The sequence below is a fragment of the Leptopilina boulardi genome, unplaced genomic scaffold, assembly GCF_019393585.1.
Source record: "Leptopilina boulardi isolate dan_hultmark-lab unplaced genomic scaffold, ZJU_Lbou_2.1 LbouV2_150, whole genome shotgun sequence".
Classification (NCBI taxonomy): domain Eukaryota; kingdom Metazoa; phylum Arthropoda; class Insecta; order Hymenoptera; family Figitidae; genus Leptopilina; species Leptopilina boulardi.
In genome coordinates, this window is record NW_026137697.1 from 823168 (window position 1) to 850290 (window position 27123).

At 26.6% G+C, this 27123-nt stretch overlaps 2 protein-coding genes across 7 annotated transcripts in view; both read right to left on the minus strand.

Annotated features, from left to right (window-relative positions):
• Positions 1 to 129: 129 nt before the first annotated feature.
• On the minus strand, positions 130 to 6595 carry LOC127291691 (cationic amino acid transporter 4). 4 transcript variants are annotated; one of them, XR_007844647.1, is made up of 12 exons: positions 6493 to 6595; positions 5846 to 5995; positions 5505 to 5753; positions 5097 to 5432; positions 4791 to 5037; positions 4327 to 4726; positions 4021 to 4252; positions 3775 to 3936; positions 3577 to 3701; positions 746 to 1006; positions 465 to 524; positions 130 to 325 (listed from the first exon to the last, which is right to left on the minus strand). XR_007844647.1 is itself a non-coding variant. In XM_051320921.1 (10 exons), the coding sequence occupies exons 2-10, from the start codon at positions 5985 to 5987 to the stop codon at positions 2104 to 2106; spliced, it is 1932 nt and encodes a 643-aa protein (XP_051176878.1). In that variant the 5' UTR covers positions 5988 to 5995; positions 6493 to 6595; the 3' UTR covers positions 1364 to 2103. The 4 variants fall into 4 exon arrangements, 2 of the variants coding, with proteins under 2 accessions (XP_051176878.1, XP_051176877.1); XR_007844648.1 differs by lacking the exon at positions 130 to 325 and having other exon boundaries at positions 461 to 524; XM_051320921.1 differs by lacking the exons at positions 130 to 325; positions 465 to 524; positions 746 to 1006 and adding an exon at positions 1364 to 2142.
• A 5812-nt stretch (positions 6596 to 12407) lies between these two features.
• LOC127276604 (plexin-A4) overlaps positions 12408 to 27123 on the minus strand; it is a 252689-nt gene continuing 237973 nt past the window's right edge. For all 3 annotated transcript variants that reach the window (XM_051297159.1, XM_051297157.1, XM_051297158.1), the window contains 9 exons: positions 25848 to 26579; positions 22809 to 22934; positions 22211 to 22700; positions 19606 to 21253; positions 19322 to 19535; positions 19060 to 19243; positions 18283 to 18993; positions 18053 to 18198; positions 12408 to 17935 (listed from right to left, as the gene is read on the minus strand). In XM_051297159.1, coding sequence (XP_051153116.1) covers positions 17759 to 17935; positions 18053 to 18198; positions 18283 to 18993; positions 19060 to 19243; positions 19322 to 19535; positions 19606 to 21253; positions 22211 to 22700; positions 22809 to 22934; positions 25848 to 26579 — 4428 coding nt within the window. In that variant the 3' untranslated portion in view covers positions 12408 to 17758. The remainder of the gene's footprint in view (positions 17936 to 18052; positions 18199 to 18282; positions 18994 to 19059; positions 19244 to 19321; positions 19536 to 19605; positions 21254 to 22210; positions 22701 to 22808; positions 22935 to 25847; positions 26580 to 27123) is intronic.

Sequence of the window (27123 nt, forward strand, 5' to 3'; positions counted from 1 at the left end):
AAAAATTCTAAATTTAATTATATTACTTAAAAAAAAGATTCAGTGAAGAATGTAATTAAATTATTCTTTTTGTTCAAAAATTTTTTATTAAATTTTTTTCATTTTCTGAAGATAGAAAATTTAATAAATTAAATATTTTTGTATAGTTTAATTTAATATTCGACGTGATCCGCAGCATTTGGAAGCGGATAAAGTTCTTTGTAATCTAGGAGAATCTGCAGAAGTATTTGTTTTAAACATGATGTACTTCGATTGCACTTTCATTTTTTATAGAATCTGGTGCCACAACAACAGAAGCTTTTACACCATCAAAGTTTTTTTCTAACTGAAAAATTAAAATAAAATAATTGTAAAAATATAATTTCATTCTTTTCATACATTATAATTTTTAAATGGCCTTTTTTTATTTTGTCATGAATATAATTTTTTTTTTAATATTTCTTTTTTACATTTTTGATACCTACAAATAATTTGATGATTGATTCCTGATTAAAACCAAGTTTTAATTTTTGAGGCAAAGTATCCTAAAATCAAAAAATCGATCATTTTGCATAATATATTTAAAAAGAATATAAATAATTTAATTATTAATTTAATAATAATAATAAATAATAAGTAATAAATAATAATAATAATTTTAATAATTTTATTTATTTAGTTTAATTATTTTTAATTTTAATGAATTTAAATTGCGATTTTTTTTGAAATATCTAAAATTTTGTGTTAATAATTTAAATAAACTTACATTAAAAGTACGTAAATGTTCCTGTTCTCCTATGTTTGTAGAATTATCTTTTTTCGATGGTCCCGTTTCGATATTCTTAGCTAATATTAATAAATTAGCTGTAGCCATGATAAAACAAATTTTCAGGAACATATTTTTATCAATATAGGTCATTGATGTGTTTTTTTTAAATTTGTATTGAAGAAAATTTGTAGATTAAATATATTTCTGACTTAAATCGAAAAGAGCAAGTTGAATATGAGTTCATATCCTTTTATGCTTCTAAAAAAAAATTTTATTTATCATCTAAAGTTATAAAAAAAATTCTAAAAATGATTGAATTAGCAATTAACTTAAGTACATGCAATTTAATTGTTTTTAATCAAGATTTGTTTTTGGAATTTTTAATCATCTTTTGACGTTAATGACTATTATACCTTGATTCGAGTTACATGAATAAAAAAAAAATGTTGATAACAATAAAAAATAAAACGGTAAAAATTAGAGGTACAAAATTAATTTTCAAAAAATGAGATACACAAGTAAATAATTAACTTCGCAATATTTTTATTTCAAACGTATATAATTTCTTATATTTTTGATAACTTAAATTTTTTATCCTACGTTTGATAAATAAATTCTTATTATACTTAAAGAACATATTTATGTATTAATAGATACATGTCGCTTTGTCGAAAATATAATAATTGACAAAATTATAGATATACACCGAATTTTCAATTATGTAAATTATTTCCAAACTAAGACAGCAATTTATAATTTATTATGCGTTTATAGATTTGTTTCTTTGTTCACATTAACAATTATCAATATATATTATTTTTACATAATTTTTAGCAATTTTTTATTTTTTTCGGAAGAAATCAATATTCTAGAAAGAAAAAACATAACTATAAATTCATATTAACAAACATCGAGTTTTATTTACAATAATTATTGTTATAGCCCGTTTAAAAAAATGAAAATGCTTTCTCATTGAGTGTCAGTTTTTTAATAAATAAAAAAAGTTATGTAACATTATGTTTATTGTGCTTGTTTCAAATTTTCAATTTACTTTCATATTTTATTCGTTTTTTATTTAATTTCAAATTAAAATTATTTTTTAAAACATTTTCAAATTTAGTTAGAAAAATATTTTTTAAAGTATATTTAATTATTGTGCTGTGCTTAAAAAAAAAATGTCGATGCTTTTTGAAAATTAATGAATAGTGCTTTTTAATTTTATTGAATATGATTTTTATTCAAAATGTTGATAACAAAATTACTATCTGATAATTGATTAAAAAAATAATAAATTTTTATAATTACCTAATTAATTATTAGCTAATAACTTGGACGAATAATTTAATATATTTTTTTTAATTTATTTTATATAATGAACTATAGTAATTTAAATCCTGAAAATAAATATATAAAATCACTATAATCAAAATAATTTAATAACAATATATATTTATTTTAAATATTCTAAAATATTCTCTCCAAAGGCACCATCAATCATTAATATAATTTTTTAATGCCTGTAACATATTACCTTTCGTCACTTTCACATATTTCTATTTTCAATATATATGTTTATTATAAACGATATAATATTGACAAAATAATTTAATAATTTGGACCCCATAGATTTCAACAAGGGTAATATTATGCTCCAAAAAAAAAGTTTATTTGATTTAAATAATCAATTATTTGATTATTATCAAAGAATTATTTTAGTCAATCAAATATTTATTTGTTTATAATCAAGAAACCGATTATTTAAATTAAATAAATTTTTTTTCCATATGCATTTAGTTTTTTTTTCACATTTACATATAGTTATCACATAAAAATAAAATATGAGTTTCAATACTGATATTGGCAGAGGTATTAGTAATATTTCAAATGTAAAGTAGTTATTATTGACATTAATTTGAATTTGTTGTTAAAATTTATAAATTATACGAACAATAGAATTAATTATTGAAAAACAGAATTATTAGAATTTAAAATTATTCTTTATAATTCGAATAAAATTATTTAACTAGATTATAAAATTTTTAAAATTTACACATTTTTTTTTCTTTAAACATTCTTTTGTATTTTTGTAATATTGCACATATAGATATTTACTTTTTTCAATTTTTGTTTACTTTCTATTTTTCTTTACAATATACTTTATAAGTAATTTATTAAAATTTATTAAATTCATTCATAAAAGAATCATAATGACAAGTGTCTTTATGTAATTGATTTTATAAAATACTTATTTTCAATTAAACTTAGTATTTTTTTTTGATAAGGAACCAGTCTTGTTTAAATCGATATATTTATATATTTTATAAATTTAGTCATATCAATCAATTATTATCAATATCATATATGTTCTGAATTATTAAAATAATTATCAAAAAAGTATATAGTAATTATCAACAAAAGAAAAAAATTAATAATAATTGTGTCTCATTTTTTAAAATAAATTATTGTGCGCTCAACATTAAAAAAAAGAATTTTTTTAACTCAATAGTTGTCGCAACTAATGAGAAAATAAAAAATTTTCTTTTTTCTATATATATAAAAAGTTCCTCGTTTAAATAAAAATTTTCTTAAAATTGGAGGAAAATTTTTTTTTTTAAATTCATTTTGAAAGATATAGTTAGAGAAATATTATTTCTGATACTCAAAGATACCTTTTAAATATTTGTAAATTCTACTTATTATCTCTTTGAATAGTTTTAGGTCACATATATGATATCAGAATTAAAAAAAAAAAAATTATCTTTTTCTTTCAATTAATGGGATAAATCGTCGTTGTCTAGAATAGGCATTTTATCACTTTTTTGACCTACTCGTAAGGTGGATCCCCATTTTGCTCCTCTTCCTGCTTCTGAACTTGCCATTAAAATTGAATAAGAATTTGGACCTCCAGCTTCTTTACTATAATGAATTCCGTAGAAGAAATATATAAACATTCCTAAAAAGAAATAATTTCGTTTAATTTGTATTTTCTTTCTCTTTGTATGAAAAAAAAAACAAATTTAACTTGCCTACTAGCATCCAGATGAGAAATCGTAACCACGTTAAAAGTGATAAATGAAACATGAGGCCAATGTTAAAAAACATACTCATCGCTGGCACTAGTGGAACTAGAGGTACGCGAAAACTTCCTGTACTAGGTGTTTGTTTGTGCGCGTGTATCAAAAACAGACCTGTAAATTTTTAATTTACAGTAGAATTTATTAAATATATATATATATATATATATATATATTTTTAATTTATTAAAAACTTACATCCTGAAAGAAAGAGAATTAAATTGACGATCATTATATAGTCCGACCATGTTGGTAACGATAAACTTTGTAGTATGAGAATAAGTATAGTACATAGAGCGATGCATCCAATTGCATAGAATGTTATAGACATTGACACAACAGTTCCAGGATCACAATATCCAATAAATTTTGCCAACCATGCATAACGAAATTTCAATTTTCCAGTGTCTTCGCAATAATTTAATAATTGCTAAAAAAAAATGTAATCAAATTAATTTTTAAATTACAAAAATTAATTAAACTACTTTTATAATTGTATAATACCTCCGATTCGGCAGAAGTCATACTACGTCCATCACTACTAGAATCAGCACCTTCCGTAGGCGGTGATGTGAGAGTACTCGATGTGCTAGTTGTAGAAATTGGCGATAAAACTTTCTCTGGTCGATATCTTAGAACTATAATACTGGCAGAAACTATTGTATAGGCCAGAAAGGTACCAATTGACATAAATTCGACTAGATGTTGAAGGTCAAAGAATAGAGCAAGTAGAGCACTAATTACACCACTAATTGCCAAATTTACAATAGGCACTTGAGTGCGAGAATTCACTCGTCCCAAAAAGCCAAAAAGTAGACCATCAGTTGCCATTGAATACAAAGTTCGAGGCAATGAAAATAATGATCCAAATAGAGTTGTCGTCATTCCACAGAGGGCACCCACACTAAAAAAAATAATTTACCATCATTCTCAAAAAAAGAATAAATTAATTTAAAAAAAATATTTACCTAATAACATATTTCGCCCAATAAATTCCCTTTGATGCAAATGCTTCTGGTAATGCTGCCGAGGGATTAATTTCCCAAAATGGAACCATTAAAGTTAGAGCTCCACTAACAAGAACATATCCAATGGTTACAATTCCCATGGAAAAGGCAGTGGCTATTGGTATACTACGACATGGATCACGAACTTCTTCACCGGAAGTTGCAATTGAATCAAAACCAACGAATGCATAGAAACAAGTTGCAGCACCTATAAAACAAATAATTATATCTCCATTCTAATTTTTTTTTTTTTAAATAAATATTTACCAGCCAAAACACCATGAAAACCATAAGGCATAAAACTATAATTTTCTGAACTCCAATTTTTTAAATCCGCATGATAAATACCAAGACCTATTACAAGGGCCATAACAATAAGATTTATAAGAGTCAAAAATGAATTAACAGTTGCAGAACATTTGACTCCAAGTCCCAAAAGTAATGAATAAATAATACATAAAAGTGCCGCCAATGGATCCGGTACATGACCCAATGGATTACCCTTCATTCGATCACCAATTAATTGATTTGTAAAATTACTTATAGTACCTCCTGATAATGAATCAACATAACCACTCCATGCTCTTGCAACAGATGCAGCACCTGAAATTGAAAAAAAAAGAGTTGTTTACAATTTTTACTTAATATTTTAATATATATATTTTTTATACTTACCTATCATGTGCTCCAAAATAATATTCCATCCAATGACGAATGCCCAAAATTCGCCAATTGTGACATATGTATAAATATAGGCACTGCCAGCCTTAGGGACTTTAGCTCCAAATTCTGCATAACAAAGTGCAGCCAATAATGAAACAAGTCCAGCAATTATAAAACTAACAATTACTCCTGGTCCAGCTATATCATGTGCGACTGTTCCAGTTAAAACGTAAATTCCAGCACCAATCATATGACCCACACCTATTTAATATGAATGTTAAAAAAATAATTAAACGTATAAATTATAAAAATAATTTTTTAACATATATAAGAAATTAATTAAATAAAATTACCGAGTAATGTGATATCAAATGTTGAAAGACATCTTTTTAATGGAGTTTCCATAATGTCTCCTTGTAAATTTTTTCTTCTATTCATTTTTCCACATACATCCGATATCACATGGCCAAGTATCATTCTTCGAACTGACGGCATTTTTAATTCTGCAATTAAATAATTAATTAATTTATTATTATTTGTTATTTATTATATTAAATATATTATATAATATAATTTAGAAAAAGATATTTTAATCAAATATTCCATAAATAAACTTACAAATTTTTTAAAAATATATTTTTTCAATAATTACCAACTTTTATAACAATTATTTGTTTTTTTTTCAACTTTCGAGCTTCAGTAATACTTCCATCTTGATACTTTAAATTCACATGCGGTAGAATATTTTTTTTTTCTCCCCCATAAATTAATAATCCCAAAAAATTAATAACAATATAAATGAAAATTATTGAAATAAACTGACAATATTTGATGACAGTAAATTAATTTAATAGAAAAATTAATAAAAACAATTTGTCTAGAATAAAATCATGAATGATATAAAAATGGTAATTTATTGTTTGTAGACTAATATTATTTTTATTCAATATTATATGAGAACAAAGTATTTATATATAAATGTTTACACTGATCTACTTACTTTATTTCCAATAACCTAATTTCTCTATAGAAAAATAATGAATGAAAATCACTATCCTTAAAGACTTGAACGAATAAATAGTGCGACGTCGCGTGGCTTTGCTTTTACTGCGCAAGCTTTAATTTCAATCGATTGAGGTTTTAAGAAAAGCTTTTTACGTCACCAATTGAATTAGAAATAACAATTTTTTTTTGTTCATCTATAAATTTTTATAATAAATTTTAATTTTAATTACAATTTTAATATAATCAGCAGTTTTTCAAAAAAATATTTTTCAATTTTATCGATAAAAAAATTATAATTCCATATCCATTGTTTTAATTTTTTAAAATTAGAAAATATTTTGCATTTTATTATTTATAAAACAAAAAAAGTAATTTTTTTTTCCAAATGAATAAGAATAAAAAATAGAAATATTTTTTTACACGGAAAAGAAAATTCATCATCAACAGGTAATATTTAATCTGCCAACTCAACGTAATCATCATTTTCCAATTGTTTTACAAAAGGCATAAAATCGATAGCAATTAATCATGAAAAAAAAATCCTATTTCCATTCAGTTGTACAATATTGTTGTTCAAGATGTTGAAAATTAATAGAATTATTATTATTATAATTATAGTAGGTGTAGGATATTTATTAACCAATATTCCATTATCAAATTCAAAAATAAATTTATCAAGTGTAAATATTTTTAAACGAAATGCCATAAATGAAAAGGCAATATATAAAAATGAAGAAAAAAATAAAAAAAAACGTTCTGATGGAACTCTATTGATTAATGGTTTGGATAGAATGATTTTTATTCCATATAAACATTATCATAATGATAGTTTTGAGTCACACGAATTAGGAACAACAGGAACATCAGAAGAAATTACGGAGATACCAACACCACCGGAAGTTAGTTTTGAAGAAAATTTAGAGGGACCAATTTATCCAGATGGATCAAAACCTTGTCCTAATGATACATCAAGTTTATCCGAGGAAGATTCAAGTTTAACGGATGAAAGTGATGAAAGTTATTCTCATCATGACACTGAATCATCTATTGATTTTACAGAATCAAATTATTCAATAGAATCTCATGAGAAATCTGAATCATCTAATGAAGAATCAATTATTTCAATTGAAATTGATCTTTACGATGAAACAACTCAACGACCTGAAAAACCAACTCGACCTACTGAAAAACCGGAAATTTTAATTTCCACTGAAATTTATGAGGAACATGGAGATAAAATTGAAGAGGAACCAATTTATCGACCTGAAACTGAAGAGAAACCAACTGGAAAACCTGAAAAACCAATTTCAAGTGAAAGTTGTGAAGAACAAGGAGATAAAACTGAAGATGAATCGATGCATCTATCTAAAAGTGAGGAGGAAACCTCTCGTCCATCCGAAAAACCGGAAATTCCAATTTCCAGTGAAAGCTGTGAAGAAAATGAAGAAGAAAGCGAAGAAAAACCTCTCCGACCATCTGGAAAACCAGAAATTCCAATTTCCAGTGAAAGCTGTGAAGAAAATGAAGAAGAAAGCGAAGAAAAACCTCTCCGACCATCAGGAAAACCAGAAATTCCAATTTCCAGTGAAAGTTGTGAAGAAAATGATGACGAGAGTAAAGAAAAACCCCTGATTCCAATTTCAAATGAAAAACCTCTTCCACCAATTGAAAAACCAGAAATTTCTAAATCCAACGAAAGTTTCAAGGAACAAGATGAAGACAAGAGTGAAGAAAAACCCATTGGAAAACCAGAAATAACAATTTCTAGTGAAAGTTGTGAAGAAAATGACGATAAATCCATCGTGAAACCAGAAGTTTCCGAAGAAAAACCTACTGTAAGACCTGATAAATTTTTGTCAACTGAAAGCTACGAAGAAAATGTCAGTAAATCAAATTCCCGAGGAAGCAACGAAAAGCCAGATCAATTTTCAGAGAAACCAATTTCGAGTGAAAGCTGCGAAGAAACTGACAATTCTCATGAACAAGATAAATTGGAAAAACCAATTTCCAACGAAAGTTACGAAGAAAATTCCAATTCTGCAAATGACAATAAAAAACCATTGAAACCAAATCAAGAGAAACCAATTTTCAGCGAAAGTTACGAAGAAAATTCCAATTCTGAAAATGACAATAAAAAACCATTGAAACCAAATCAAGAGAAACCAATTTCCAGCGAAAATTACGAAGAAAATTCCAATTCTGAAAATGACAATAAAAAACCATTGAAACCAAATCAAGAGAAACCAATTTCAAGCGAAAGTTGCGAGGAAAATGAAGACTATAATTATACCGAAGGTGAGAAAATAATTCCCATTTATCCTCCTGATAAATTTTCATTTTTTTTTTTTTTTTTTTTGATATTTCAGAAAAACCCAATGTAAACAATCATGGTGAACAATATACCTGGGAAATAAGTTGCGAGGAGCCAATTGATAACAAAAGTGACGATGAATCCTATCCTGAACACAATATCTCAATGGATATTAGTAAAAATTCTAAATCATCAGAAATATTAGTTGAGAGTTGCGAAGAAAATGGATCTAAAATTATAGGAAATCATGATAAACCACTTCCAACGAGTAATATGCCCGATCCACTTGATATAAAAAATTGTCTTCTTTCTGTAAACAATGAAAAATGTAATATAGACGAAATTGAAAAAAGACCCATTTCAAATGTAAATAATTTTTTTGAAAATTCCGAATGTAATGATATTTGTCGTCGAAATAGTATTTTTGCAATTTTAGGACTTATTCCACTACATTGTAAAACATCATTTGATTTATGTAAATTTAATATTACTGATTCAATGACAAAATCACTAAACACAAAATACTTTAAAAAATATTCGGGATTTGTTAATTTTATACAAAAATTGAACATGACTAATTTTCAAAAAATAATATCAAATTTAAGAAGAATTTCTTTAAACTCTACAAAATTTACATTGCCTCCACCTTATTTAAAATTACAGGATAATCGAAATTACGTTAATAACATATTAAAATAAAGAAATAATAATTAAACACAAATTAAAGAATTGAATTGAACATATAATTATTCGAAAATAATTTTTAAATTTCACAATTTTAAAAAACAAAATTTACTACATTAAATTTTTTAACAATAAAATTAATTGATTTAAAAATATTCAATTATAATTCTTTAGTTTACTAAAAATTTGATTTTAATTTTTTTCAAAAAATGAGATTTCTTAATTCTGCTTTCATATATATGAAAAAAATTTTCTTTAATGGAAATATTTGCGTCACAAGATTTTTATTTCTCTGCGACAGTTAAATTTCAGTTCAAGAAATCACTATTTCAGAATTCAATCGACCGTCATTAAATTGATTCGAGCTAGTAAGTGAAGTGATTTACGGAATTCTAATAAAAAAAAAAAAAGAAAAAAATATAAAGTTTAAAAAAATGATTGTAATCTAGTTTCTCGAATGTGGTTCAAGATGTTGAAATTCAGTCGAATTATTATCATCATCACGCTCAATTTATTTCAAGTTCACATGAGTTCTAATCTAGAGAAATTCAAAAGAAGTGATAAACAATCAAACAATAAATCATCTAAAAATGAATTGTCAATTGATTCTGATAATATGAGAAATTTTCCAGATGCGGGACTCATTTTGCAAGATAAAAGAAAAACTGGTGGCATGCTCATTATTGAAGGACTCGATAGTTTTATGTTTATTCCAAAAAAACATGATTGCGAAAAGGATCATGATAATCGTCCAACAATAACAACAATTAAACAAGAACCAATTCAACCTCCATCCACCATAACACCATCAACAACTTCGTACAAACCTTATTATTCTGCAAATCCTGCATTTATAACAAATCGTCCAAATCGTCCAATTCGTCCAATGCGTCCATTGCGTCCACGTCCAGCATCATTCACCACCGAACGAACAATTAATGTTGATTCATTGAATGAATCGGAATTAATTGATAATTGTAAAATAACAAATTTTCTTGCATTTTTGGGCATTGTTTCCATGGATCCATCACAAGGTGAATTATGCCAATTAAATCAAACAATGATAAGGGATCGTCGTAAATCTAGAAGAAAATCAGATAATAAAGAATTTAATAATAAATGTTGGAATAATAAATTTTGTAATGAGAAAAAAAAATTACCAACAAGTGTTCCATTAGAAATAAAAAAATTCTTCTCATCATCACTGACTACATTTCCATTAAAAAAACGAAATATCGAAGAGAAAATGAAGCACCTCTCGTCATCTGCAATTAATAATGAAGTTAATGAAAATATTTTAAGAAAAATTTACCAAAAATATGTACGAGAATAATGAATTTTATAAATTTATTTTCAAATATTATTCACCTTTTTTTTTTTTTTGCTGTCCTTTTTTCTTCTTTCTCCATTTTTTATTTTCTTCCTAATTCTATTATTTTTCCATTTAGTATAGTTAAAAATTAATTTCATTTTTTAGCTATAAAAATAAATATAATAATAATTTAAAAGAATAGAAACAATACAAGAAACAATGCTATTGTTATTGAAATGATAAAAATATTTTTTTTTTTTCATAATTTATTGAAAGAAAGACAATGACTTATTCTTTTCTAATAAGAACATTGAAACAGTTGGTATTGAATTTTCAAGTTTGTTAAAAGCAAAATGAGAAAAATGAAAGTAATAATTATTTTCTTTGCATTAATTCAAACTACATTTTGTGACTTAACGGAAGAGGGTCTTTTATCTTTTGATGAAAAAGAAAAAATTAATGATAACGAAGAAAAAATTGATAATGTTAAAAAAATTGACAATATTGAATATAACAATAATGAGAAAATATTCAAGAATAATATTATTCACTTGTAAGTTAATTATTTTATTTAAAAAAAAATATATATTGTTCTTAAAAAAATTTTTATTTTCTTTAAATTATTTTTATCATTTTTTCAGATTTATTTAAAATTGTTATTAATTATAAAATTCTAAATTATTATTTAATCAATTAACATTTATATATATATATTTTTTTTGCAGTATAAAAAGTATTAATAAACCTGAAGAAGGAAAAAAAGATTTCTCAAGTTACTTGACTTGGTTTTCATCTGAAATTCGAAGTTTCGTTAAAACTACATTAAATATACTGAATTCTCTTATCGGATTAGATAATTAAATTAAAAAAATTTTTTTTATCAATTTTCTTATTACTCTAATTCTTATGCATATATACAAGAATAAATATATGCTCAGAAATATTATAATAAAGAAATATTATTATAAAAAATAATAAATCAATGAAAAATAAATTTATATGTTTTTCTGGGATCGAAAAAAATTAATATTATTCTTTTCTTATAATCGGAAATTTCACATAAAGTTAATTAAATTTCCGATTATATGATCGTGAAATATTATCGGATTTCTGTAATTACCGATTAAGAATAAATCTCATTTTGAAACAAAAATGTGTAGAGAGAAATTTAAAAAAAAAAAATTAATTTCAAGAAAACTAAATGAAGCAAAAAATGTAACATATAAATTAAATACAATAAAATATGGAGTGTATAAAAAAATTTAAACAATTAATTACAATTCTTTATCAATAATATTTATTTTTGGTTCTCAATAAACATACAAAATTATTACACTATCCATACTATTAATCACACATTTATACAAAAATAATAATAATAATAAAATTGGATAACTTAAAAACGGCATTATTTATAATATTTATATTTATATATATATATATATATAATATATATTTAAGATTAAAAACAATTAGAAAATAATTGTATATATCCAAAATTCGATATCAAATTTTTATCAATTTAAATTATTTGAAAAATGAAAAAAAAAAAAAATATTTGAAAGGAACATGACTATTTTAAAAAATTAATAACGTAATCATGTCGAATGCGTTATTTATATGTATTCGTTAATTAATAATTATGACGTAAAAATGAGCGACAATGGAATTTTCGTTTTGATACGAAGGATTACCATCGTTGCATCTCTCAGTCTTGCACAGTCCACATTAAATCACTCATACACACACTCTTTCTCTCTCTCTCTCTCTCTTTCTCCCTTTCAAATTTAATTTATTTTCATCCTCTATCGTTACTCTCTGTCATCAATTGGATTTTCTTTTTTTATTTTAATAAAAAAAAATTTTTTTTTTTTTTTTAAATTTTTTTTCTCCATCTAAGTTGCCAAACAGAATTCAAAGAGAAACGATCAGGACAATTAGTCGAGAACAGACGGAAAAAAAAATATATATATATATATTCATTCGTCGTCGTGCATACAATTATTTATTAATTTAACACAGCAAATACGCACACGACATCAGACTGCTGGACAGCAAGCCACGCACGTACGGTACTTGGTAGAAGTAACATACACAACATTATATTTTAATCGAATTTTACAAATCGGTGGGGGTGAGGGGGGAAGGGGCGCTTATTATTCGATAAAAATCGATGAGGAACCATTGATATACGATACTCATTTATTTAGCAAAAACTTATGTGCCAATCGAGAGTCAAGTGAGATGAGTGGAGAACGCGTGTGTCTTGTTGTGAAATTGTATATCTGTCTTTTATATTATATATAGGGAAAAATAAATTTTTAAATATCCAATTTTATGTCAATCAAGAATTTCTAGTCATTAATTAAAAAATTAATATTCAAATTTATTAATTAAATTCATTTTTATTAATTTTCAAGTTATAAGAGAAAAAAATTTAATTATTTGAAAAAAAAAAAATTGACAAGAAATTCCTGTTGGACGTATTAATTTGCCGAGATGATAAAAAGGGAATTGGATGACATATATATGTATATATATGTATATATATATATATAAATATTTATATTTAAGGAGAACACTGGGAAAGACACTCAGGGCAGACAGACAGACATAGACTAGGCTACCAACTATTTTTTATCGTACCTATCTAAACGTACATTTAAAGAGTGTATATACACACACGATATGCATACATATACAACTAAGCTTTATACGTATGTATATACGTATGGTATTGTTTCAGATTCGTCACATTGAAATTTCTTTTTTTTTTTTTCATTTTATTATCATCAGCATCGTTTTATCAAGCTTTATCAGTTTTCTTTTTTTCCCCCTAATAATATTTCTTTGCGTTCCTTCTCTCAATATTCTATCTCGAATAATTGTCATTATTATAGGTTTTTTTTTTTTTTTTTTTTTTCATTACTCAAGCTTATGCCCAAAAATCTACCAGAGGCACTTTGGGTTTATTAGTACCATTAGAAAATGACGTGCGCGGGGGGAGGCAAACGCACGCCTTCATATCGTTTCAGAGCAGATTATAATCAAATTGTTCCAATTTTTTTTTTTTTTTTTTTTTTTTTGGCCCGGAGCCGGCAACCTCGTCTTTTCAGATTCTCTCCGTCCGTCTCCCTATATCTGTCGAAAAAGTTTGCGGATTTTCAATTTTATTATTATCAATTATTAGAAATTTTTTTCAAAATTTATTTTCCATTTTTCATTCCGTATCAATTTTTTCGACAGATTTACCTTCCTCTCATGTACTATATATTTCACCAAGTATAAACATCAAGTAGGGTTCAAAAATAATTTTTTTTTTTTTTTTTTAATTAAAGTTACAAACTTTATCAAAAAGCTTATAAAAGTTTACAATTCTGAACTAAATAACGTTCAACGTTTATGCATATATATTATATCGAAGAAGAAGGAAGTGCTTTTTTTTCCTAGACAAAAATAGTCTACGAATTAAGCATGTATTTTTTTTTTTAACCATTAGAGCTTTTTCAACATTAATTTTTTAATTGAATATCAGTTTTTTTTCTAGCTTTTATTAATTTGTCCAACATTAGTGTTGTTTTATTTTCTAAAATTTGTATTAACATGAATGTTATTGTATAATGTATTTTCGAACCCTAAGAACAACCTCCCCCCTTCCCACTGTTTCTCACATTCTACCCTACTACCTCCGTTCCCTTTTCGCGAGTTTCTTTTAGCTCTGAGTTTCCTTTTTTTTACTCTCCATCTCCATTATTATTATTTTTTTTTCCATTTTGGAATCTCCCGATTCTTCCCGATATTTTTGAGCAATAAATACTTTCTCCACGTACGACTTGCACATTGAATTGACGCACAGGACAATCATTCCCGAAAAAATGCACTCTCGGAATCATAAATTTTCACATTCATAACATTTTTTTTTTTTTTTTTTTTTTTAATCGCAATTCACACCAATATGGTTTTACATTCACGGAGTAATGTCACGTTAATTAATGATTATCAATTCATATCAATTCGATATCAATGTATTACAATCAGACAATACTCAACAGTGATCATTATTCGTTATTATATTACAATTATTATTTAAGAGCGACAACAACATGACGACGGAGGCGTTGAAGCATTTTTTTTTTTTTTTTTTTTATTTTGAAGACAAGGGAAAGTGATACAAGGCAGTTCGCAAAACGAGATGATAAAGAGATGACGGTCTTTTTTTCTTTTTTTTGGACAATGATAAATATTTTATAAAAAAAAAACAGTGAGGTATTCGCACCTCGGAGGATAAAAAGAGCCTTTGCGCATAATATATCTTATATATGACAATGACAATGGCAATGACGTGATAGCAACAATGTTGATGATGATTTATATGGCAGATGATAACGTCGATGAGAAAAGGGGGAGGGGGATTAATAACGTGATGAAATTAATGGAATATTTGTAGATTTTTGGAAGCCGGGAATGTACTTATGAAACGCTTTTTAAATTACAAGGATGTTCAAATAATTTGATGTGAATTTCCAGAGAAATAAGAAAAAAATTAAAATAAATTTTAAACGCCATTTGTAATAAATTTATTTCTAAAAAGAAATATTAAAACTTTATATAATTTAATAAAAAAAAAAAATGGTTAAAATAACTAAAGTTAAAAATTAAATGATAAAATTCAAAATAAAAAATTAATAATAATTATTAGTAGATAAATAATTTTTATTTATTATAGTTTTCTTGTTTTTACGAGCATTATTTATTTGAACTTCCTTAATAAATCATTCATCATTTCAAATCAGACACTCTTTAATTTTTATTGAATTTTTTCATAATTTTTCATTTTATTTTACCCTTTTTTTTAACTTTCAAGTTTAAAATCGAGATTAATTATGGCAAAAAAAAAATTCTTTGATTGTAAAGAATGTCTGATTTGTTTCATTATAAAAATTTGTGAAATAGAAAAAAATATTTCAAGAGGAAAATTGCCTTTCTTCACGTTAACATTAATTGGTTCTCTATAGTATCATATGTATCATCTATTTGGCATCACGTATATTTAAATGGCAGTTTTTTGTGCTTTGTTTTAAAAGTCTTATTAAACAGTTATTGATCTAAAATGGATCAAAAAATTTCTGTACATAAATCAAAAACTTTAATTCTATTTATTGATTCTTAATTGCGAATCATTAGATAAATTTTTCAAAAAAAAACAACTTTATCTGTAATTGACAAATTTTCGAAAAAAAAATTGTCACGGAAAGGAAAACAAAGAGCTATCAACGTTGTTCATCAACGAGTATCTAAATGTTCAAAAAAAAAAAATCAACCCCGTGGCAGTGAAATATAAAGAAAGGCATTTGTTCCTCTAAAACCTTGTTGAATATTTCAGTCTCTCTCTCTAATAAAAAAAAAATATATATATATCACACAATAAAAAATAAATTTTAATATATACAAACAATAATAAAAAATTGTATTATATCACTGAAGGAATGTTTGAAGAAACAAAAAATCACAGTATCAATAAAAAAAAATGATTATTGAAACTATTAATTGTTATAGAAAAGAAGCGTTTCAAAAGAACATTTCTAACCGGAAACCAAAAAAAAAAAAAAAAAGAAAAAGGAAGCACGCACACTCAACACAACCGTCACATTGAACTGGCCTCGCGCGCGCGCGGCCATAGTCCAGATACAATAATATCCTATAAACTAATGAACAGTCTGTTCTCCATTTTTTTTTTTTTTTTTGTGTTTTTTATCTTTTTTCCGCAAAAAATGCATCTTTGTTTCTCCTTTAATTTCTTAAACGTATATATATATATTTATTTATTTATATATATATATATTTATATTCATTTATTTGTATTTGTGTTTTTTTTCCCAATAACGCATCCTGGATGCACAAAAAGATTTAATAAAGAGGGGGGGGATTCGATTTTTCTTTTTAAAGGGGGAATTGGGGAGAGAAAAGAATATATATATATACATACACATGCGCTGCGCCTGTCTAAAGTGTATATATGTACACATATACATATGACATACCATTCATATATATATAATAATAATAATATTAATATTCATATCAATTATTCAATAATTAGCTTATTGCTACTTATCGTAATCCCGTGAGCCCTGTCGCTCGACGCAAATCGACACGAGCTCCGGTTAGTAAATAACGGTGGATGGAAATTTGTTTTCGTTTTCTTTTTTTTTTTTTTTTTTTTTTTTTTTTTAAAAAAAAAAACAGCGCCGATGCGTCGGGCACATATAATTTTTGTTCAATATTTGATAAATCGACCTTTCTCACACGTATATATATGTTGAAGAGAAATTCGGGGGCCGCCATTGTGGTGTGAGCATTTCATTAGTATCCTAATACGATATCGTGTTTTTTATAATTAGTATTTACAATTGCGCATATGGGAAAAAAAATATTTTCCCTTTTCACACCTGCCAAACAGCGGCCATCAAGAAGACTGTAAACACGAATAATCGTGGTTTAATCAACTCGAGGAGATGCACATGGAACGAGAAAAGATAAAGAAAAAGAATTAAAAAAAAAAAAAAAAGAAAGAGGAACGATCACGAGTGTCCTTCTTGACCCTGTTTCAAATGCATACAAATGCAACGATCCTCTTCAGCCCTTGAAGCACGGCCGTAATAGCTTAATAAGACTTACTTTTATCTATTTATTCCTTGATTTTTTTTTGGCGCGTCACTCATGCACCATCTTACCAACGTCTTCTCCTCTCTTTTTCTTCTTTTTATTCTTCTTCTTCTTCTTTTTCATCTTCGTTTGTTGAAGAACTTGGTCGAGGAGGAACTGGCCCGAGCGATTAAAGCAGTAATAGGCCGCCAGTACGCTTGGCAATTTATCGACAATGCTTATCGTCATGACTCAGCAAGGTAGCTCCTGACGTGGTTTCGTTAGGTACTTTGCTGAGTTCATGGGGCATCAGGGATTGGCATCAGCTGCCATTATATTGTGAACCTGTTCAAGCTTATACGCCAGCCTCTGTTTCTGCGAGAATTCATCCTCCTCAAGAGTCACTATCAATTGTTCGTTGTACTTTCCTGCATACGTATAAAGCTCATAGAGGGCGCAATTCGTATTAAACTCAGTTGTATGCAACTGTAAAATAAAAAACAAAAAAAAAATTAATCTTAAATCAACTCGTTCCCACGAAGTATGTGCAATTTTATCTTTTTTTTTCCATTCAGTCCAGTCATTCAATAAATATATACTCACTCTAGATTCTTCGGCGAGCATTGCATTCATATCCTGATCGGAAATGGCAGGCATGATTTTTATATCGGAGTAGTAGCGCTCCACCCATTCTTTGTACACTGGAATGTCCTTGGCGTAGAGCAACTTCGAACTCGGTGAATCTTTGCCTATATTCAAAATTTAAGTTTTAAAATCATTTTAATTATATTTGCTGTAAAAAAAAAAAAATGAATAGATGTAGAAAAATTTACCTAATCTATGATCAGATGTTGAACAACTGTCCATAAATGTTTGTGCAACAACTGATAAACATGAGTCGACAATATTCGATTTGTGAATGTCAAAAACAAAATTTGGATTTTTAATGAGATTCACCCAAAACCTAAGTGGAAGTGAATTACTTTTCCACGTGTGAACCACTTCGGGATCGGATATGCCATGATGAAGCGCTTGATCGTCAAGAAAGTCGAACATGTATTTAATGGCAAGCGGCAATGCAGAACCACGATGTGCCGTACTGAATATCGTCTCAAATAAATCGTCTACGAATTTCTGCAAGGTACCCTTCGTTGCCAGCAGTCTTGTTAAATAAATTTCCGAAACCATTTTATTACCACGTTCGCCTTCCTTTTGTGCATCTGAATCATGATGTTTAACAAGATGCCAAACCTTTAAACCACCATCGTGATCATGATTTAATGGCGATGTTGCACGTGATAATGGAGGACTCGCTGAATTAAATTTACTAAGATTTAATGTCTCATATTTGTGTGATTTGTCAGTTTTCTCAGATAATATCGATAAATTATAAATAGAAGACTGCTTTGAGACAAGATTAAGCGATGCACCATCAGGTACACGATAATGATTCAATGTATTTCTCTTTTTCCAATCGCATTCTGTTTTTGTCGTTGAATCCTCATCGTAGAGAATTAATCTACCAGAGGCTCCCGTTCTCCATTCTACAAATACAAAATCAAAATTAGTTCTCTAATAAAAATTAAAATAAAATAAAAAACAAAACATACCCAAATCAAGATCATCCTTCCTTGGCCTTTGACTGTAAGGTGTTGCCCTATAGATGGTATCAAGCGATTTTTCCTTAACCTGAGAAATCGTATCACAATCCAAAACCTTAACGGGAACGTTTTCTGTATTTGGATCCATTCCACCGACAAAAACTGTCTGTTGTGAAATTGACACATAGACAGTCTGTAACAAAAAAAAAAATTTATTTTTATTTCAAATCAAAATAAATGGACAATAAAATGAAACGACATTATTACTCACCATGTGTTTAAAATCAATAGATTGTCTGATTAACTTTTCTTCCGACAAGGAGTACCTTGCCTCTGATGTGATAGCATCTACGGGCCCTTTATCGACTTGCTGCTTCATTGCACGGAAAAGCATGTACAATGGTTCGCCTGCACACTCTCGCATGAATTTATACAACAGAAAAGTAAACCAAGCAGACAACATTTTCTCTGCAACGCTCTCGGTTCTGTATAAAGAAAAAATAATTAAAAAACAAGAAAAAAGTTTTAAAAAAAAAAATTAAATCGAAAATTTACCTTCTCAGTAATAATTTAGGATGACTTTTTCCCTCCATGCATTTTTCAATAACTTCAGCGAGTAATGTCTTTAAAATATCGGTGCAATATTCCATTTTACTTTGTAGTGTAACCATTATTAAACTTGCAACATTGACACGATCTCTCATTGTAAAATATCGATTACTCTCAAGTGTTCTAACAAATAATAGTAAAAATGTTTTGTTCATTATTAATTGTCCAAATAAACGTAGACCCTTTTCTTTTCGTGCCAATTCAGGTCTATCCCATTGAAGAACAACATGATTTTCCATATTTGGAAATAAAATTTTCATTGCATATGTACGATAATCAAGGAATGGTATTCCACCGCTTGTTAAATCACCCGTTAAATCTGTCATTTCAGTTTGTAATTCAGCAAATGCTTCTTTACATTCGGCAGCGACACGTAATTCCAATATATCCATTTGTTCTTGCATATTTTTAAGAACACGATTACTCTCTGTTGATTTACGTCGATAAGCAATGAGAAAGGCAATAAACACAAAGACCAAAATAACAATAGCGGCAATTACACCAATAAGCGCTGGTTTTGATAATGGTCCATTAAGACCAGCTGGCAATGCATAACTTAATTTTCCAATTTTAAAACGTAATTTTGATCCAACAATCACAACAACTTCAGGCAATTCTTTCGATGGTAGGCCATTACTATCAATAGCTCGTGGTTGCGTTAATGGTGGTCTACAAGTGAGTTGTTGTCTCGACAATGAAGTTACATTACAATAACTATTACCAATTTGTACCACAACATCAGATTCTTGACTCGCTCGATCCAAATGCTGTCCATTAATTGTCAAATAATCGCTTTTATAATATTTCACCTCTTCATCAAATAAATCATAAATTGGATTTGGAAACAAAAGAAAATGATTTGACAAAACTTGCGATAAATTTTGAACACCAGTTACATTATCCATTCGAAATCCATATTCCAATAATAAAGGTCTCTCAGCGTCGAGCGTCAAATGATCTGGTATTTCAATTAATGGCGAATCACAAGTCATGCTCGTATTAGAAAGTACTGTACAACGTGAGACAAACATTTTCTCATCAAAATAAACATACATTTGTGGTGATCGTATTACAGCAAGATTTTTGCCAGTTACTGATATTTTTATACCACCATCTGGAATTCCTTTTGGTACTTTCATTTGTCCACCGACGCCACTTTCGACACTTTCAATTGTTGGATCGGGAACATAACGGAATTTTCCACTATAAACACGAATTCCTTCGTCAAAAAACATTTTTAATGTGCCATTTAATGGTTGATCACTTGCACTTGTCATACATTGTGCCTCAGTTGGTTCAGTACTTGTTATCATACATGGTAAATTATCAATAAACGCTTGTATTTTACTTCCAGCGTTCATATATGAACCATAAATTCTCACTGTTGTTCCACCGCTCACTGGTCCTTCTTGTGGATCAATTGCCGTTATTACTGGATCAACAAATTCAAAATTATACTCTGACTCGCCGCGAAAGTCTTCTATTTTTACAATAACTGGTCCTTTTCTTGATTCCGATGTACCTGGACCATCGACACGACAAACTATTTGTTTTGTACGTACATATAATTCACGATATGGTTGGCATTGAATTCCTGCGAAAAAAAAAAAATATTTATTAATTTCTGTTTCTAAATTAAAAAAAAATTCAAAGCATAAGAAACTAATAAAATTATTCAATTAATTATTTTTTTTAAATTAAAAATTAACTATAATAATTTCCGTATTCATTCATTCCGTCTGTCCACACTTGAAGTTAGTCGTATTTCATTCCTTTTGTTTTTCTAAAATTTTGACAATTCTTGATTTATAAATTTATTATATATATATATATACATTTTTTTATATAATGATTATTACAGATAATTAAAACATTTTAACTTATAATTATTATTTCTTTCATTATTTTTTCATTATTCATTATTATTTATTATTATATTATTACTCATAAATTTATTATTATTAATTTGTTTTTATTATTAATTATTAAATTGTTATATTTTTTTATCTGTACACAATATAAAAATAGTTTTGCTTTTTAAAAAAATTTTCAATTTGATTTTAATTGTTAATTTAAGTTTAAAGTTTAAAACATTACAAAGTTTTTTTTTAGGTTTTATTTTTTCAACATTTTTAAATATTTTTTAATTGCTTAATACTTTTTAAAATATAATTAATAATTTTCAGTTAATTTAATTTTCTTTTTGATTACATAATTTTTTAATATTTATTAATTATCAATTAATTAAAAATTGTTGAAAAAAAAGATAAATTTAAAATTTTCATTTGCAACGAAAGATTTATAAAAAATACAAAAAAAATTATATTTTAAAATTTTTACTTAAAAATCTTATTTTTTTACTATCAATTCACAATATTTATTACTCCACTGATGCAGAATTATTATTATTATTAATTTAAAATTATTATTATTTTAAAACAACCATTGCATTCAAAGTGTAATTTTGCTAGTTAGTATTTTAAGAATTAACGATTTAAAAAATAAAATAGAGAATTTTTTAAATTGAGACAAAAAAAAAAAAAAAATTTACCAGCAACTGAGACTCCAGCGTAGATGTCGTCAAATGTTTTTCCAAGATTGATGCCACGAATTGTAACATTTGTATTACCCTCCCATGGACCCATCATTGGCTCAAAAGAATGTATCTCAGGATTTGGACATGTTTGATTTCGATTGAGCCAAACGCCAACGCCACGATCGCATTGATCTTTGACTTCACATCTGTCCGAACTCTGGCACCAGCCACAGCCAAATTTCTGTGCAAGAGCGAGACACATACCGCAATTATCGGCCATGTCACGACATCGATAGATCACAACGTGAATGTTGTCAGGATTGTCCAATGGCTTAGAACCGCCCCAGATCACAGCAAATGGTACAGTGATGTTCTGTGTTCGTGAAGCATACGAGAATTCAGTGTCGTCACAGTAAATCGTATCTGCCAAAAGTCGTGCATTTACACTTGTCACACGTCCCTCAATATTGAATTGACACACAAATCGTGTTTGTATGATAAATTGCTGGAAAAAAAAAGAAAATTCAATTTGTTTTTCAAAATATTTTTTTCAATGAATTTCAATTAATGAGAATATAAAAAAAATATTTAATAATTAAAATTTTCAACTTACGCCAATAATATGAACTTTTACGCGTATTGCCTTTTTGATACCGGAAGACACGAGAATTTCCTGTGTATCAGTTGCGTTGATTGTCGGGCAAAAAGCAGGTCCACTTCTAAAACTTGGACCCATTCTCTGTAATAAAATAAAAAAAAAATATATATAGAAAATATAATTTTCAAATTGATTTTAAAATGTAAAAAAAAATGTTAACGGCGCGTTAAATGAATTCAAGTTTATCGCTCGACTTGTCACCCTAATGTTAATTTTCATTTTCTCGTTCAATGACTAATAAAAATTTAATGATTCAAGATTCAATTTCCATAAAGAGGGGCCAAAAAATGTATTTTAAATTTATTATTTAAATTAAAATTTTTAATTTAAATTCGATAAAATTGAAAAAAAGGACATGAAAAATATAAAAATAAAATTATAATAATATATTATCTGTCAAGATGGATTTTATTCGAAGAAGAAAAAAAATGTGCAAAAAAAAAAAACAATCAGATGAGACATTTTGATCTATTTTCATGGAAATTTCAAGCGATTGAATATAAGTCAGAATTCTTAATTTATTTATAAATAATTTCTCATAATGTATAATATTATTAAACATTACAATTCTCTCTGAAATTGAATATTTCACTATCTTCAAAATGCATAATTGAATATGTACTGGGATTAATTTTCCACTTGATGGAAACTGAATATTTTAATAATTAATGTTTATATATTCGTTAAAATCGATTTGAAACCCATCACGATATATGGTAAATTATATTAAATTTATATTTAACAAGAATATTCGTATTATTTTTGAGATAATTTTTTACCAAATAATATAAAGGATAAATATTATATTTTCCTTTTTTTTCATGTTCTTTCGCAAATAAGATTTTTTTTCTCCTCTCTTAATGAGATACCAATTATTTTACTAAGGAGTTTTATTCTTTCCTTCAATTAAAAAAGTTTCTCTTTTTCTTCAAAAAAAAAAAAGAAAAATAATAATAAACGATCTACTTTTAAATATAAATATGCAAAAAAAATCGTTTAATTAATGTATTTATTTAAATATGAATAAATTAATTATATTTAAAAATGAAAAATATTTTACTTGTTTATCATTTTTTTCCTGTGGGTATTTTAGAGATTTATCACAAAAAATTTAGAGGTAGAAAAAGTTTATAAAAATTTTTTTTCTTTTTAAATATTCGATTTTTTTGAATTCACTATTTGAACCTTTAATAACTTTTTAGCTAAAAGCAAATATTAAAATCGTAAAAATAGAAATATTTTTGCACTTTCTGAATATTTATGGAAGAATAAAATATATAAAAATAAAGCCACTGTTCGCGTATCAGATTTAAAAAAATAAATACCAAGTTTTTTTTTCCATTTTTTGGTCTATTGATTTAAAGAATTTGAATTATTAGGAAATTCGGAATGCACAAAATATTCCCTTAAAATTATTTATTTATTTTTGTGTATAATACCTATTTTCTATTTAATTTATAAATCAAAATTGATGATAAAATAAAATTTTAATAATTTTTACTCTACCAAATTCTTTTTTAATTCGAATATTTAGAAAATAGAATTTCTATTTATCTGAATTTTTAAATAAAATAAAATTTCTTTTATTTGACAATTTTTAGACAAAAAAAATTTGTATTTACAACAAATACAGAATATTTAAATTTAATGGAATTTCGAAATATGGAAGAATTTAATATATTTGATCAAATATTTTATTTCATTTTAGTAATTTATTTATTAGTAATTCAATATAATTTTCCCTGAATTCCAGATAAAAATTTTGTACTTTTTCCCTGACATTTTCGTTTTTTCTATTATTAAATTTAAATTCTATCAAAAATTTTATTAAAATGAAATATTTCGATCACATAAAACTTGGGTCAAATAGAAAATTGAACAAATAATTTTTTAACTTTATTTTGTTATATAAATTCATAAAAAATAAATATTTTAATGGAAATCGAGATTTAGAAAATTTTTCCAGCACTTTTTTTTTACTAAATTTCCTGACTTCCCTGACCACGGTGCGCCATAAGGAGGTTTAAATAAAAATTCTTTTTGATTATGTTTCTTAAATAAATAAAAACCATTTTTCAATAGGTTTTAAAATCAACTTACGTGCCAAATTAAAAAAAAATTGAGTTTTAAATATATAAAAATAGTGTTTTATGAGGAACCAGAATTTATTTAATCTATACTTATATGCGTATAGAAAATTGATGTTTTAGATTTGGGTTCATATAAATTTATTAACATTGAAGTTATTTTCTTGTTTTGTTTTTATATTTATGCATTAAGAGTGTCGAATGGTATCTGAAATTCTTTAGCAAGAAGAGAGTTTTAATTATCGCTCTCAACGTGAAATAGTATTCATTTTAAAATACTTTTTTCTTGAAACACGAACACTTTTAACAAAATCAGCCAAAATCCTCATCTTATAAACTTCCTAAATCCAAAAGACTGTACGAATCCATAGAAAAACATGGTTGCAAAACAAAAAAGTAGAAAAAGTAATCTAATAACAGCTGCGACTTTGTGCGCCCTGCATGCTGCTGCCATCTGACGGCGGCAGGAGGTAATGAACCCCTCATTATATTACTTTTCGTTTTGCAATCGTATTTTTGTATGGATTCGCATAATCTTTTGGATTTAGGAAATTTATATAAGATAAGAATCTCTAGTTGCTTTTGTAAAAAAGTTTCCGTCTTTCAAGAAGAAAGTATTTTAAAATTAATGTTTATCATTTTTACATTTAGTGCCGTTTTTATAGGGCGATAATTAAAGGTCTCTTCTTTCCAAAGAATTTCAGAGACCATTCGACTCTCTTAAATAAATTTTGTCCCTTGTTAAATCACCTTCTGGCGCACCTTGTGATTTGTAGCAATTCTGTAATTTTATTTAATATTTTATTTAGTAGAAATATCTGTTAAATTTGAAAAAATTGAAATCTGATAAATTGAAAATGATATTTTTGTAATTTTTCATTAAAAAAAGAAAAAGGATGATACTTACACTGACACCATTAACGAGAATATCATTCCGACAATTTTCAGCAGAATCATGAGTGCAACGATGTGCATCAACACACCAATCGCATGGAAAGCTAGACGAGACACATTGAGTGCATGATGTGTGTGTACTGCAGTCAAAAAAGGTGAAATTAGTTGCCACCAGGTCAGGACCATTGGTCATTCTCACTGATAATCTCGCTGTAAAATGATGTTGACCCTCTGGAATTGATGGCAGAAGGTCAGTTCTTGGTGTTGTACAATTCACTCCATACGATTTCCTGGTAGCATTTGTAATCAATGTCTTGTCAAGTGCTGAAAATGCACATAAAAATTGTCCCGATAATGTTGGTAAATTTTCAATGACAAGCTCCAATGTTCTTGCTGTTGTTCTTTGTAATTGTTCTGGTGTTACTGTTGTTATTGTTGTGCAACGTCCACTTTTATACGATATCCAATAAAGTGGATCCTTAGCTGCATCTTGACAATCACTTCTTAAATTGCATTTATTTTCCAATGAACACCAACCGCAATATGGATCTTTAGCGCCAAGACATTCCCAGCATGTTTTATATACTGAACATTCTTGGACCTTCACCTTTGAGACCTTCTTCTCTGTCAGTACATAGAGGTGCATCAACTGTGAGTCAAAGAGCAAATCAGAGTTCACCGCTTTGTCGACGTCAATCTCGAGGTCACCGTACTCAAGGGCCACTGTCGAACTCTCCACAACCACCTGGAAAATAGGGAGAAAAAAAAAAAAAAAAAAAAAATATTAGTAACACTCTCTTGGATGTAAATTTACCTGAAACCACCATTCCACCAATATATTTGGTATATAGAAATTAATTATTTCGAAGAAAAGTAATTTTTATTTTGTTCCAAATAAACTGTATTTGAATTTATGTATATTGAAAATAAATATATTTTAATTCAATTAATAATTATTCGATGTAAATAAATATTTACTTGATTCAAAAAATTATCTTTTGCATGTAAATAAATATTTACTGCAAAAAAAAACTTTTGTTTGATACAAAAAATAAATATTTATTTGTATCAGAAAATTATTATTTTTATCAAAAAATTATTTTTTTGTATAAAATAAATATTTATTTATGCACCAAATAATTTTTTCTGTTTTATCAAATAAATATTTGTTTGATACAAAAAATTATTTCTTCTATGAAATAAATATTTCTTTGATACAGAAAATTATTTTTTCTATGAAATAATTATTTTTTGCTGTAAATAAATATTTCTTTGATACAAAAAATTAT

Bases quoted from the DNA above. Each gene is read 5' to 3' on its own strand.
- LOC127291691 (XM_051320920.1), bottom strand. From the start codon at position 5,987: ATGCCGTCAGTTCGAAGAATGATACTTGGCCATGTGATATCGGATGTA. The intron at 5,038-5,096 runs GTAAATATTTAT...TTTGTTTTATAG, and splicing joins TTTTCATGGTGTTTTGGCTG to GTGCTGCAACTTGTTTCTAT. The intron at 4,727-4,790 runs GTAAATATTTTT...TATTTTTTTTAG, and splicing joins TGGGCGAAATATGTTATTAG to TGTGGGTGCCCTCTGTGGAA.